The 15842-nt window shown below is 38.7% G+C and overlaps 1 protein-coding gene across 1 annotated transcript in view; it reads left to right on the top strand.

Moving 5' to 3' along the window:
- Window positions 1-348: 348 nt before the first annotated feature.
- LOC146599790 (amine oxidase [flavin-containing] B-like) overlaps window positions 349-15842 on the top strand; it is a 52676-nt gene continuing 37182 nt past the window's right edge. Inside the window, exon 1 of the mRNA XM_085297895.1 lies at window positions 349-460. Coding sequence (XP_085154021.1) covers window positions 415-460 — 46 coding nt within the window. The 5' untranslated portion in view covers window positions 349-414. The remainder of the gene's footprint in view (window positions 461-15842) is intronic.

The raw sequence follows: 15842 nt of genomic DNA, 5'->3' as shown, positions 1-15842 counted from the left end.
ATTTCCACAGCTTTTGGAGGATGAAGGGCAACAAGGCTTCGAGGGCTCTGCTTTGGGGCCTATGCTCCTCTAAGCCAGGGGCTTGTTCTTCGCCCAAACCCTGCGACAGGTAGGAGAGAGAAAAAAGTATTTGCTTTTTTTAACAATGGCATATGCGAGATACAAGGGGACAGCAGCGCGGCTCCGCCACACACCACCCGCCACACCGCCGCCTCCAAAATGGCGGCGCCGCTCCCGCCACAGCCTGCCGCCATGCCCCGCCCCCGGCGGCGCCCATTGGCCGTTCCGGGGAGGAGCCCGCCCAGGGGGCGGGCACGGGGTGTGACCCGCCGGCGCGGCGCTGTCTGCCCGCCGGAGCCGCGCTGCGACCGGAGCAGCCGCCGCCGTCGCTGCCGCCGGGGTGGGGACAGCGCCATGGCCGAGAGATACGACGTGGTCGTGGTCGGCGGCGGCATCTCAGGTGGGTCCGGCGGGGAAGGAGGCGGTGGCAGCGTGGCCGCCAGGGAGGTGTCGGGAGCGGCGGGGCGCTGTCCACCGCCGGCGGCGGCAGCCGCGCCGGTGCCGGGCGCCCCTTCGGGGGCGGCTCGGGGCGCAGGCAGCGCCCGTCGGGGTGGCGGCGCCGGGGTCTCCGTAACCCGCAGGTAGCACGGCACGACGCGGGCACGGCGAGAGCCGCTTTTGTTCTCCCCCCTCTTTCTTTCAAATTATATATATAAAAAAATCTGATTTCTAAAAGTTTCTAGTTCCTCATCCAACACGTGTGAATTTAAGAACATGACCAGTTTCGCTGAAATCAGCGGCAGGCCTGGAAGCTAGCATGGCAAACTGCTGTTTTTTAGCCCAGTCCTGGCTAAAAGACCACAGTGCGTGCCCAGAAGGAACCTGTCCCTCATATATTTTGTTCTGAGGCACATGTGCCCAAATAAATGCATATACAGTAGATCTTTTTTTTTTTTTCCTTTTCTTTTTTTTTTTTTTTTCTCCTGTGACTTTGACATGCCAGATAGTTGGGTTTTGGCTTCTGACTCTTGCGAGTTATGCAGTATAATGGCTATGGTGGTAAATGTTATTCTCAGAAGTGCATGATGAGTATGCATATGCCCACAGAGGTAGATAGTCTCTCTTGCCAAACCACATACAAAATACTCAAATGCATTACAAAACATGTGATTGTTTGCATCTGTTTTTGTGTGGCTTTTAATTTCCACTACTTATTCATATATAATCCTAGATTTCTGTTCAAACACTATGTTAAAGTGTTCAGCCTGCAAGTTGCATGATATGCGATATGTAGTGTGAACTACAGAGTAATACGTTGGTTTCAGTGGCCTTTTCCACCTACTTCTTAGGTGATTTAGAGTGGATTATTTCCATAGACAACTCATGCCTTTAGACTAATTGGCAACAGTTCCTAAGGATGGTTGCCTGATGGCAAATTACTGATTACATATTAATTATAAACTATTTCAAGTACGTTTTGCTGTTAATAAAAATTAATCATTACTATTTTATAAAACACAGTTGATACTAAACACCGTATTATGGCTAATTTTTAACTTGTACCTTGTTTTGCAATGAAAGTCGATTACAGAAAATTAACTAACAGTAATCTTCTACTCCTGCTTTCCAAATGAAAATGTTCTCAGTGTCATGTTTTTGTACAGCAGGAGTGCTACCAGCTCCATCTGTTTAATTAGTTGGGAGTCAAAGGGTTCAGCTTAAATGCTTTTAATATACCTTTGTTTTTTTCATTGTTGCCATGGGAGTATTTTCATGTCATGCTTGCACAGCCTCCATATCTTTTTCTGAAAGAGCACTCGCAACAGAAGCAGAGAAGCAGTATTATGCAGTGTTCAGCTGTAGGCTCTGCTCTTTGCTACCTGCAGACAGAAGTAAGTGGCAAGGGGTTGTAAGGAGCTAATTTCCTGTTTATTTTCTTTTACATCAAATCTTCTCCAAAGCACTCTGTTTTCATGGCCTAGCAATTTTACTCCTGCCTTCACATAAAGGTTAGAAAAATAATGCACAAAAAAATTACTGATGTCTTAACTCCTCTCTCCAATCACTTCCCTTTAGCTGATGTATAGCACTGATTCACCTCTGTCTTCTGTCCTTACACTTACTTTGTAAATCACTTACCTTGAAGTAAGGTGATAAAACTGTTTTTCATGTCTCCTTGCTCTTACTGAAAGCTCTGACAGGCATACCAAACTGTTCTCCTGTGAGATCTCTTCTCCTGCTTGCAGGAAAATGAAATGAACATCATTTTTAAAATGGGTCACTCTTTGGAGACCAGCTTTGTTTTTGCTCCAGATCTGATGTTCATTCCTCCAGAAAGTCACTGTTTCTGAGCTGCCCCGGGAGAGCCAAGTAGGATTTTAATGTTACTGCCTTGAGGTGAGGAAGGCATCAGTTGGCATACTGATGTAAGATAGCAGAATGCTCCCATAATCTTCAAAGCATACTTGAGTTAGTACTTACAGACATCATCAAAGAAGCTGAACATGGAAGAAACAAAGAGTTGCTGATGTAGAGCAGTTCTGTCCATCTTTTATCCTTTTACTTAATTAATAGGATCTAAAATTTAGAGAGTAAAAAGCAGTCACAGTATAGAGCGGTTCAGAACCGTGGTAGTCACTTCCTCTTTGAAGGTGAAGACAACTTTATCCTAGGACATCACTTTTTTTTGTTGAATCATTTTCAGAGTCTTTTTTTACAGATTTGTTGAAAATCAAAGAATAAAACTAAAGAACTGGATAAATCACGTGTTCTATAAGGAAAATTCGCTCTAAGTTAGTCTTCAGTGATTTCTTCCAAGTCTGAAAGATGATCTGTAGCTTCTCATCTGAGGATATCTGGTCATCTACAGATAATAAGATGGTGAAGATATTTGTGAAACAGGAGGATTTATTAAGAAGTAGATTCTCTTCTATGGGTAGAACTTCTGCTGAGGTCCTTGAAATTATTATGAATCATATAGATTAAAAAATATTTTTAGAAGAAAATTTCTGAACTTAAAAATGCGTATTTGAAAACACATAGCAGCAGCCTATATGTATAGTATATCTGGTACTAAAGAGCATTTAGATCTCTTTGCATTTACATTCAAAATAATTATTTTGAACTCTCACAGAGTTGAAACTGCATAGGGACAGGTTATTCTGTTTGTTCAAAATCGTCTGTTTTTCCCTGAAGGGCTTCTTATTCCTAGAGATGGAAAAAATTGTGAGAAAGACATGAGGTGGGTCATCAAACTTGCTTATCATCTTCATTTATGAGATGCTGGTGAGCTTTCTAAAATCTAAATTTTGAAATCTGTTCAGAAGTTTCTTTTAAAAACTTCCTGTACGTGTTTTCAAAACTGTTTTCCTGTCCATACTTTTGCATGGAGACCTCTTTCCTTTATTTGTTTTAAATGATGTTATCAGATTTTAAGCTAATCCTATGTAAGAAAATTTGCTTAAATTGCTAGTGCAAAAATTTTGTCAACAAATTCAGATTAACTGTTTTTTCTCTGAAAGGCTAAGCCTTTTTAAAGTTATCTTAAATACTGTTTTATGTACACTTAGTGTTTTTCTGCTCACAACTAACATGACATGGTCATGTGAGTTTAGAACCAAAACCTACTCTAAGGCAATTTTTTCCTACTGAAATGTTAGGTTTATGAAATATTCACATACCTGCCGCAGCCTGATTGAGATATCATTGTGCTCTATCCTGTTCTTTTTCTGAAGTCTTTTTAGTTTATTTTTTTTATGAAGACCAGTAAGATATATGATTACAGTAGCTCTCACTATATGAATTAGTTACAATTTCCTTTGAAAAACAGGTTAGGTGTTTTGGAGGTTGTTATATGAAGATGTTCAGTCTGTTTTAAAAGACTGAAACAGAGGCAAAATTGTTCTCAAAACACAGCTAGCTCATGTTACAAGGGAAGTAAACATGAGTTGAATAACCCTCACTATTTGCTTGTCAATCTCTTCTGTTTGCTGGTTGGTAATAATTACAATGTTGTAATACTCCTCCTTTAAAAAGACACAGTTTGTCAACGGGACACTGTTTTTGAAGAACAGTCCCAATCTGGCAGTCCTGTACAAGATGCCTATTTGAAAATAAAGAAAAACACCAGCAAGGATGAAATAGCTATGGAAGGATTGAACCCATCTGCAAAAGGATTGTGACCCTCTCAGAGTGTGACTGATGGTCTCTGCTCAGGTATCCATTCATGCAAAGAGAATCTAGGACATTTCCAACATCATTTTTTATAATGAATCTATGTTCACATTTCCTCTACTATCAGAGGGTTCTTCCTTTTTTGTTCAACTGCTTTCACGGCAATTACAAAGGCATATGAAGTAGTTAGGTGAAGCCTGCCATTTGATTCCTACATTTTTCACAAAAAATTTGGCAAAATGCAGGAAAAAAGACTGAAAGCAGCTGAATAGTGCTATAGGACAGTTTTGTAGTCTGGGCAGCAGAGGGAATAGTTATAAGTCACTGACCAGTGCCTCCTAGTCGATGTGGTAAGAAGCTTTCTACTCTACCTGCAGGAAACATCCCACCTGAAGGCTCAGAGAGACGCATTGTTAAAGAAAGGAACTTCCATTAACTTGTTTAACCATTAGGAATTTGTGGTATTAGGGAAAGTTCTTTGTGTTTGTACAGAAAAATGTGAAAAGCGCCTTGGAAGGGGAAAAAAGGTAAGTTGAGATAGCAAACAAGGGACTCCTAGGTAGCTATTATGGCAATAACTTCTGGAGAACTCAAATCTGTATGTAGTAGTTGATGTTAGTGTTATGAACTGCGAAATACATAAATGTTTCGTATATGTACTGTTGAATTACATACTTGGGACAAACAAGATTAGACACAAAGGAGGATGACAGTTCTTTGTAAGAAAGTTCAGTACATTGCTTATATGGGCCACCATTTGCAGCAGTATTTTAATTCATTTGATTTGTCAGAGTCTATTTTAGCACTAGATTAGAATCTAATTACACAGGAGATGGCAGGATGTCTTCATCTGCACTAGTTTACTAATTCAGATCAGACGTGCACCTTAGAGCAGCTCTCCTGACTGAGCCTACTTTGCTCTGTGATTCCAACTACTAATGGGATGCTCAGCTGATATGACAAGGTAAGACCTAGTCTGAAGTAAAGCCCCTTTCATACATATAGTATGGATGCTGGCTGGTCAGACTCCACCTGTTCTGCTCTGCAGATCTTCACCTCTTGTTCTGCACTATTTGCTAACACAGATTCTGAAGATTTACTTTCTTGGGATACTTTTAGTTTTGTAGAGTACAGGCAGTAACATGGAAAAGTAAGTATTTGAATCTTGTGCTTGCCTTTCACTACAGTACAGTCAAAAATAATTTACTTTACCATCCTGACCACACATGCACTTCCATCTCTAGCCTCTATGCTCTTTGCCCTCTTCTTGCTTAGTTTCTTCTTTTTTTTTTCTTGTAATGTCAATGGATTTGCCAAAAGATCAAGTTTTGTGTACTTCTCAATTCTGATTTGCCCATTTTTACTTCTTGGTTTCATCAAGGATAGAAGTAATTTTATAGATACACAGTCCAGCATGTTTTTCCCCTAGTGAGTGACCATAGCATCAGTCTCCAGAAACTATCAAAAGTTAATCATCACAGTGATAGAAGACCAGGTCAAATTGTGGTCCCCACCATTATCGAGGCTATGAGGAGCAGCCTACTGCTCGGGCTGCATATAAGGCTTGTTCAGACTATATAACATGATCTCAGCAGTATGCAAGGTCCAAAGGGCAGCTGGTGAGTGGAGATGGTCTTACCAAAAGGTGGAGAACTGTGGCAAAAAGCCAAACAGGCATGTTCGCAATGCCTGTGTACACAGAGAGCCTGAGCAATATAGGTTTATATAGCCCTGGTAGTCCAAGAAGTAAACTTCCAATGCTGCTTATAGTATCATAAACCAGCAGAGTTTACTCTATATTTACATATCTTACCCAGCAGCTAATGGCAATGAATTAGATCTTATGCATAATTTATTCACATTAGAAGGTTTTTCTACTTCGGAAGATACTATTTTGTATATAAACAGTCTGGGTGATTTTGGTGTGCACTTCCCACTGGCACAATTTGCTTCTCTATTGTGGACCTGACAGCAGTAGTTAAGTAGTTCTGTTATTTAAAGATAAGAAGCAATATTGTTTCATTGCTTATTCACAGGACAAGAGTGGTTTGCCTTTGTGCTGGGTCTCCATTATGTAGCAGCTGCTTCACAGAGTGCATTGATACAATGATGAAGTTTATATTGGCTATAAAAGTTTACTAAGCAATGGCATGTTGAGTTACAAACAATTCTTTAGTTTTACAAAGACTATATCCTAATGCACTTGCAAAGCAGTTAGTTACACTGTTTCTGAAATCATTCATAATTCAGTTAGGCTTAAATTTCTAAATGAAATTGCATTGATCTCATTTTAGGTTCAATCATTTAATTTTTATAAAGCCATTTTTGAAGATAACATGATTTCTTCTGAGCTGATAACCTATTTCATCCTTGTAAACTTATGTCAGATATTAAGGTTATTGCTGCTATATGAGATAGTTTGTCAGAATGTGATCATTCATCTAGCTAATTAGACTGATTTGTGACTAAGGGTTATAATTTGTAATCTTGCATGGTCCTTGTTTAGAGATATTTTTCACTAATTTCAGTGATCTGTAGGAATGTACTATTGCACCTTGGAGTTTAAGCTATGAATGTCTAGTTTTATTTTAAATAAATCCATGCCCTTGTATTCTTATTGGTTGCAGAAATTATTCTGTCAACGCTTACAAACACCCTGTAGGGATTCTGCTCAGCAAAGGGAGCAGATTTAGTCAAGTGACATATGAAGATCTTTCAACAGTTCAACACTTGTAAAGCTGGCCAGACACTCGAATCTCATTCCTCTAACAACATTTTCAAATAAGTTTGTGGTCAGTCCTCAGTGACAGGACAGCCTTTTCTGTCCTGTCAGCTGTCTGTTCAAACAGCTTGCTTGACAGTTATATCCCAATGAAGTCCCTTTAAAAACTGTGTTTGCTCCAATAATGGTTTGCACAAACCATTATTGTGACCAGTTTGTGGGATTAGAGGGCTGTAAGGGAACAGAAAATGAAGAGCAGCATCAGTATCTCGGTTGTCCGTATATTGAGTTCTGGTAGAGTTATCCCAAAAGGAAAAGGCGGAATGTGCCTGTGAAGCCACAGATGAGTTGCAATGACTTTGACTCAAGAAACAGGGATAACCTCATTTATAGAGGGAGCAGGCTTCCAAGGAGAAGGAGGCTGAAATACATTTAGGGACAAAGAAGCTCAAAGAAATTTGTTCTAGCTTTTTTTCCCCTTTCTGTCCTGTCCGCTTCCTGAAGTGGAATTCATTTCAGTGAATAATTTTGAAAGTAACAATATGCTGTTCTTTCACCTTCTATAATGATTTATACCTAGACATAGTGAGTGCATAGTTTTACCATTGCTTTACTGCCTTACCTCTGCTTTGCACAGCACATGTGCACAGCAGTGAACTGAAGAGTCTGGTTGTGAGTCATTAGAGACTCTGGCACCTTGCTGTTACAATGATTAGGTTATAATGATGACCGCTGTTTGACATTTCATGTTTCCAGTGGTTAAAATGTTCCATGAAGTTTTAATTAATTTGAAACCTGCCTGTCTTACAGGCATTGCTTTCTGACTATGCTATTCAACTTCATCCATCATGTTGTTCAGTTTCTAACATATAATTCAGCTGGGAGTGAGACAAAAAAGATGCCTTTGTAACCCCTTGCCTTCCAGCCAGCTGGTCTTTATATATGAATTAGACCATCAAGATAAAACGCTGAATGTAGTCTATTTGGTTGAGTACACACAGCAACAGCTGATCAAACAGCCAGTTCACACTGTACTTCCTAATTACATTGAAAGCTTGCATGTAAACTTGTATCTTGTTTTCTTGAGTAATAGATCCAAGTTTGGAATGCATTAAATATTAAAGCAAGGGACCTCTTTTGTCCTAGCAAATAGGTTCATTTTTATAAGGCTAACTTAGCCAAAGGTGAAGTCAGTGCTGTATATCAATGCTAAATCCTGGGCACAAATGAGGAAAGAAGAAGGTATAAATTAATTTATTTTATAGCTTGAGTGATACCTTTTCCCCTATGCTTCTTTCACCTTGTTTTTCACACATTATATCATACCACAGATGCAAACTAGGCTGTTTAGCTCATACACCTTTTCGTGCCTGCAGTAGGAGATGGAGAGAAGTTGTTATTTGAAAATCTTTTTATTCAGTGGTTTTCTTCTCTGCTTTTCTGGATGACTTCTATGTTCTTAACCTTTGGTAGCCCAGCTCACTTGGTTGCTTAAGTCAGCTAGGGAATAGTTCGTCCTGAGCTGGCCATTGAGAAAGGAACTTTTCCATTCAGATATCAGCAGAACTGCTTGGCATGTACAGTGATTAGGCAGGGAAGTAGGGGGGTTCATCTTCACTATTTCAGTTGTTCAAACAGATAAAATACAAATCCTTGCAAGCTTTACAAACTATTATCTTCTTGTGTGCGTGTGTGTGTGTGCGTGTGTACAGTTATTTGCCTCTGTACATGTGGTATTTAATTACTTATTTGATTACATAGATGGCATCAGTTTCCAGAGAGTCACTGGGCACTGCTTGGTGGATATTTGAAAGTGACACCAAGACATGCTCTGCCAACATATGTAGCTCCATGGTTGCTAGATGACAACTAGATGAAAATAGTTAGCTGAAGGTGAAGCAAAACATTAACTGAAATGAATAACCAGGGAATGGGGACATGGTTGTTCAGCTGTGGGGTTTTGCTAACTTCCCCAACAAGTGAGTCTCTAGATACATGACTGTGAGTCACCAGTTACTGAGAAATCTGAGAGATTACATACAATTATTTAATGTCAAGATACAAGAGTTATGGTTTATGTTTTATAATTTCAAATCTTCTCTTTGATCATCTGTTTTGAGCATTTACCTTTGTCTTTAGGGGATTGAAAATAAACAAACAAAAATTATTTGCTTGAAAACACACAAGAGTTAGCAGAACAGGCCAGTATTTCTCTTCTGCATAGTTGTGTAAAATTCTCCCAATTTAGCTTAGTCTTTTTGTCCCTGTATTGCTTTGTTTGAAAGCAAAAATTTTCTTTCAGAGTTAATTTGGCATTTTATATGCCTTTACACCTCTTCATAATAGCAATGCCTAAAAAGATGCATTTAGTAAGCTACCTTCCTAGCACCTCAGCCAGGTAGGGGCTGAGACAGGACTCTGTACCCAGTGCTAAGATACATTTGTTCTAATGCTAGGATATGTTTATTCTAGGGATACTTCATCTTTTAGTTCTCTCTATCTGTTTCTTCTATCTGTGTGTTGTGTTTGGAGGCAGCCTAGGCTGTTAACTAGCAGAGTAAGCCCAAATGAGGATTGAAACTGTGAGAGAAAACTGCAATACATGTAGTAATAGTAATCAGTTTACTTTACCTGTTCAGTACGTCTTGAGACCATAACAAAGGACAAGCAGATTTTATTTTATTTTTTAACTTGACTGGAGCCTACAGAGTTCTGACTCTTCTTTTCTGAGTGTGAGGCACCCCTAAATCAAGTCAAACGTCAGAGCGTGCCCAGCTTGTGGCCATATTTGGAGTAATCTAGGGGAAGAAGAGCCCTGGCTGCCTGGGTGTGTGTGCTGTGCGGCAGGCATGGGGCTCTGCTTAAGCAGAGGGCTCCACAGAGAGATGTTTGCCCTCATCATGGGCCAGCACTGCAGTTTCTCTCCCCTCCCATGGGCCACCTGCAGCTGGTCAGTGACTGTCCCTTTGGTCTGAGCAGCAATGGCTGGTGCATGCATCTCTTCAAGAGGAGAACGCACTGTGTGGCGCAGAAAATGCTGGAGTTGCTGGAGCAGTGACAGGGAAGGCTTGTGAAGCGGGGGGTTAATTTTTTTTTTTTTTTCTCGCTCCATATGTAAGACGTGACAAGTCCGTAAAATGAATGAAGTACTGAATAGATGATTGATACTAAAAATGTTCTTCAGTTGAAATGCCAGAGTGGCCAATTTTGTCAATCTGAAGTTTCACTGGAGACTTCTTAATGTAAAAACACAATAGAAACCAGAAGAAACTGAAAAAGAAATATCACTGTCCCCCCTGGGCAATGGCAGAAGAGCTGTGGTTCGAGAGGTGTCACTCTGAGCTCTGACATACAGGATACTACATATGGGTGGCTGCTTGAGCCTAAGTAGATCTTCACTGAAGGCAGTGGGTTTCCACATAAATGCAAAAAACTCTTGTCTTTGGGCAGTGTTTGGGCTTAAGAACTACCACTGTGCTCTTCTCATTCCAAACTGATCAGGCTGTATGTCACTTACCAGGTGGCCTCGAACAAATTTTGTTATTTTTTAAACTTTATTTAATAAATACTGCTCTCTGCACTACAGATAAATCATCTAGAAATACTCTCAGAGAGAAAAGATTGCAGGAAGTTGAGGACGGAAATTAGCATTTATGCTCATGTAAAGCCACATTAACTCGAAGACCTTTTTACTGGCCTCTGTGGCCTGGTTACACAACCAGCTTTTGGAGAGAAAGACTCGTTGCTTCAACTAGACAATGAAATGCTAACAGAAATAAATTATATTTGCCCATAGAGTCCGCTATCCTAGGTAGAAATGTTATGTCCTTTGTACAAATATTTTAAGTAAATGTACATTTTAAACGGGAGGACTGATAATGTCTTTCTCTGTTCCTTGGGATTTCTGCAACTGTTACTTTTAAATTCTCTTGGGTTGTAGATGAATATTCATTTTAATAGCATTCACCACTGCACAGTGATGCAGCTTTGGAAAAAGAGTATTTACCCCCTACTCAAAACTACTTGCAACAGAAAAGAGTTGCTTGGACACTTTTCATTTTAGTGTTTGAACATGTGGAGCTAGAGTGTCTAGAAAAACCCAGAATCACGTTTTACATATTTTAAGTTATCTAGAATAACCCAAGTCACATTTACAGAGACCCAACTCTAACATATATTTAGGTTCTTAACTATGATTTAGTCTCTTTCTTCCGTGGGCTAGAGTCTGAGATCTAAAATACTTTTGTGGATGTGGCCCAGTTGGAGAGTGAAGAAGTTACCTTCACCTTAAAAGCATGTGGATTTAAGTGAAGGGGTAAGTTAATAAGAGGGATAGTGCAGATATTGTGTTACAGGATCTGGTTGTCCTTGTAACCCATTGCTCTTCAGAAGTGTTTTTCTCTAGAAGTCCTGGAGCAGCCTGGATACTGCAGATCTTTTCTTCAGGGAGCACTAAAGCAGGATAACTCACTGTTAGTTCTCTTTTGCACCATTCACCATTTTTGATACCCTATGTCAATTTGATGTGAACTGAGTTTCAGGCAGTGCACTCTCAACTATCTCTGTTGCAGCATTCCAATTATAATTCTGAGCATGTCGCTTGAAGGTATAAAGGGATAGTATTCTTTGCAAGAGCACAATCCCTTGACCTTTCCATAATGCGAGGAAAACTGTTAAAAAAAAGAAAAAAAAGAGAGAAGAAAAAGAAAAGAGAAGAAAAGCCTGTATCACCTGAACTCATCGAGACCCTGGGTCAATATTGTTTTGCCTCCTTTTTCTTTACAGCCCTTACCTGTAATGCCTTGCAGGCATTACTGTATCAAACCATTATTTCAATTGAAAGATTTTAGCTGACTAATGGTGAGTGATGGAGGTAAAGGTGACCAGTGCCAGGTTCAATCTCTCAAAAACAGAGCAGTAATCAGATTTTGTTCATTAAGCAGTCAGCACAAACAAAAACAATGCTATTAAGTACCAGTTTCTTGCACAGTAATGCAATAAAGAAACTGTGGAAGATTTCAAAGAGAAAACCCATGGTGCAAAATAGGTGCTTAGCTGCAGACAAGAACATGTTTTTTCTTTGTTTCTGCCCTCCATCTCTTGTTTTAGTTCTGAATCACAGCGTTTTGCAAACTATATTATATTAGTGGCCGTCAGCTTACAGAGTGTTTTTGTTACAACTCTTAAAAGGAGGTCAGAGAACAATAAATGTAGGCAAGCAGCCTTTTTTATTTGAGTACCTGGGTCTAAGCAGGAGTAAGCAGTTTTTTTCCATTAACTGATCTAATTTTTTGAGGTTAGGAACTTACACAGAGGATCTTCCTTATTGAAGAAGTGTTTTTCTTATTTCTGCACAATTTACCTGAACTCTTTGAGGCATATTCCTTTTTATTTCTTACTGTTACCCTAAATCAAACACTGTAACTCTCCTGACCACTAACAAGTGGGTTCTCCTTGAAAGTTCTTCTTTAAAGAATTTTAAAAGAGATTTATTTTGTTTATAGTACAGAAATTTGGTCAAACTCATTCATTTGACTTGTGTATTTTGTATGTATTTCTGAGGACTGCAATATCAGATATGGTAGGTAAGGATTACTGTATGAAGAGATCTAATGGCAAGAGGACTTGTTTTTCACATGATCCCATAGCAGTGATGCCAGCTTCTGTAACTTCATGTAGGTTTTGAGTTTTGTTGTTTTCTTCTTAACATTTCAGCTGCTTCAATTTTATGAGTTTGTGAGGCACTTATTGAGAAAAGAAAGAAAATTTCTGGCCCCTCTGGTCAAAGTGAGACTTAGCCTCAAAATCAAGAAAAATAACAATCTTGAGGTTTCTAAAGTAACAGGTGGTCTAACTAATGATTTTTGGATACTTAGGCTTGGAAATACTTAAGGTCATTTAGTTTAGTGCCCTTAAACTCAATATTTGTTTATAGGAGACATGAACAATTATAATGCTTTTCCTTTTTTGGCCATTAATCTTGTAAAACATTCTGTTTTATCCCACAGTTTCTTCATTAATCCCAAAGCAGCAAGTTGCACTCATTCAGCAGGCTGAGTTACTGTGCCATTTCCAAAGTATATTTTAAGACAGATCCTCATATTGAGCCTCAGAGTAAGTTTATTTACTGCCCTGGACCTCATCTAAAATTCTCAGGCTCAAACTTCCCGTCTCTCTTTATTGCTTCTGGCTACTTTGCCAGCAAACTCCGGGAAAGGAGAAGCTGTTATCTGACATCTTTGCAGATAGTGACTTAGGCTTGGCTGAACACACTGAGAGCGGAGGAGGAATCCTCAAGAAACACAGCAGATTTGTCCTTGTTTATCATGTATTTTACAGAAACCACTGCTCACTCAGACATGCTTGAACTTTAAACTAGCTACCTGGAAGACTGATTGCAATGCAGTTGCTGCACCTATGAAAACTCAGTGGAAAAAGCTGGTGATTATCCCATGCTAAAATGTGTATGTACCAATGTACCATGGGATATACTGGTAGCAATGACCAAGCTAATGCAAAGCTTGTTCACATATGACTGTCCATGTTGTGAAGGCCCAAGGATGAAAATCAGCTGTATGTTCTTCAGCAGTTGGTAAGGATCATGGTCTAAATAACATATATTTGCTTTTTTATTATTTTTGATAATAGCATTATGTGATTGAGTAAAATAAATTGAGATGAAACCAATATGGTAAGAAGTACTAGTAGACTGAGAGAGGTAGGTTAACCGTAAGTGGGTTGTTTGGGAGTGTAACACCAATCCACTAGTTGTTATTGTATTTTTTTTTAATTATTTTTCTTAAGGGTTTGCATTCAGTTCATTGTTATGCTACATGAGTGCATCTTGGTGCAAAGCTTCTGCAAGGTTTCATTCCTGCTTTGTTTTAGAAAATGACCTGGAGGGCAGAGAGAGAGATTGCCTGATCTGCTCAGTCCTTCTTGCAAGTGATATGGAACTGAGTTTTTTTTTATTTTAGGTGTACAGCTAAAGGCAGTAAAGGTTTACTGTTGGCAGAGAGAAAGCAAAGGAAGAACAGCATCCCAGCAATACTAATTTAGTTTTATTTGAACTATCATGGAAGAATATTTAAGCAGTGATTCTCTAAAGAGGCTTGCCTCTTTTAAAACATGCTTGGATATTTCTGATCTATGTGTACAGTCAGTGTTTGTATGCAGGGCCTCTGTCTGACACGTTATAAATGTTAAAACTCCACATAACTCTCTTGGCCAGTATTTTGTAAACATAACCGTATTGCTAAAGAAAGAACAGGAAAAGGAAAAATAAAGAAGGGCAGGGGGAGAGAAAGAAAGCAACAGAGAAAGAAAAGGAGAGAAAAAGAAGGAAAGAAAAGAGAAATATCACTGAATTTCAGGGATCTGAGGAAATCCAGATGTGAAACATGTAGGTGAGCTTGCGAACTCAGCTTTTCAAGTTTTCCGTGTAAAAACAGCACAAATATGATTTCAGCCTTTCTTCCTGCTCACTATTAAGATTAACTGTTAAGATTATAAAATGAAGACATTTTTACAGCCGTCTTGGAAACTAGTACATGAATTGCAGTGGTTTAGATGCTCTTCCCCTCCTTGGTCCCAATAAATTAAAATTTAAAGAATTTGTAGGTGATTTTTGTAATTGCATATATGAGCAAAAAGATTTTCTGTCTGACAAGTGAGGTAGTAAGCATGAAGGGACATGATGAAATAGTGAATGATACAGAGAAGGTAGATCAGGAACTGCAGGAGTGCCTTCCAAAAAATACTAGAACTGTCCCTTCATGATCTATCCAATCCATGTTTCCCACCCTGCTTTTTGTATACTGCAAGGGTATTGGGTTTAGTTAGAGGAAGTAATAACATCCTGTTAGACTTGCAGAATGCTGTTGCATATAGATTGTCTAGCCATCCAGAGTATGACAGAGATATGCTATGAATAATAATAACTAGATAGACGGAGACTTGAGCATCGTTTACAAAAGTATCAGAGACACGATTTCCAATCATGTCTTTCCCAGTGAACTTTCTGTGGAAACGCTGAGATTAAAAGGGTATTTCAGTGAATTTTCTGACTCCAAATAGAATCAGAATGATATTACAAATTTTGGATCTGTTTTTAAAAATGTCCTTAAAAATGCTTTTTAAAAAAGTTGGATGTGTTTGAGCCTGCGGCTTCCCATAACGCTCTGGGGTCAGATGAAAAATGTGACTTCAATTCTGAATTTGGATTCTACCCTAACATAGAAATTCAAGATTATCTCAATTTAAAAAAATCCACATTAATCGTTCTCTTAACATAAGAAAACTAGAAAGGTTTGGAATATAATTCATATATAAAAATAATATATATATATATATATATATATATATATATAAAAATCCATTATATACACATACATGCATGCATACATACGTGTGTTTATATATAGAATAGTTATAATGAAGAAATATCAAACAAAGAACTAAGTTTGAATTAAAGATGAAATAATTATTATGATTCTTACATTTGAGTAAGAACTGTGTGAATGCAAAGTGCTGCATGGTGGAGAAATAATTTTGCATTGTTTGAACTTACATTATAAAATTCTCTGGGAGGCAATATCTTTCCAGCATTTTCAAGTGGTTGCATTTAGATACCAGGTTGCTATAGTAACTTATGAAGGCTGATTTAACATTGTCTAAGCACAATAGTTTTCTCAGTCTGAAGCTTCAAGTAAGGCCTGTCATCATTTCTTCTTTCTTATTTGCATTAATTGTCTGCATATTGATCCTCTGAGATCACGGGTAAGGCCTCTTAACCATGTTTTCCACTATACATATAATTTCCGCTATACGTAAAATACATGAATTGCCCCTTGAAGTAAACTGTCTTGCAATGGAAACTAGACCAAATCATAGTCCTCAGAATGATGGCAAAAATAGTTCAGCCTTATTTTTGAATTCAAATTCGATT

This window comes from Rhea americana, unplaced genomic scaffold (genome assembly GCF_003343005.1).
Source record: "Rhea americana isolate MKP2758 unplaced genomic scaffold, rheAme1 scaffold_132, whole genome shotgun sequence".
NCBI classification, from domain to species: Eukaryota; Metazoa; Chordata; class Aves; order Rheiformes; family Rheidae; genus Rhea; species Rhea americana.
Note: the sequence above shows the minus strand (reverse complement) of the source record. Positions and strands in the feature narration are given on the sequence as shown.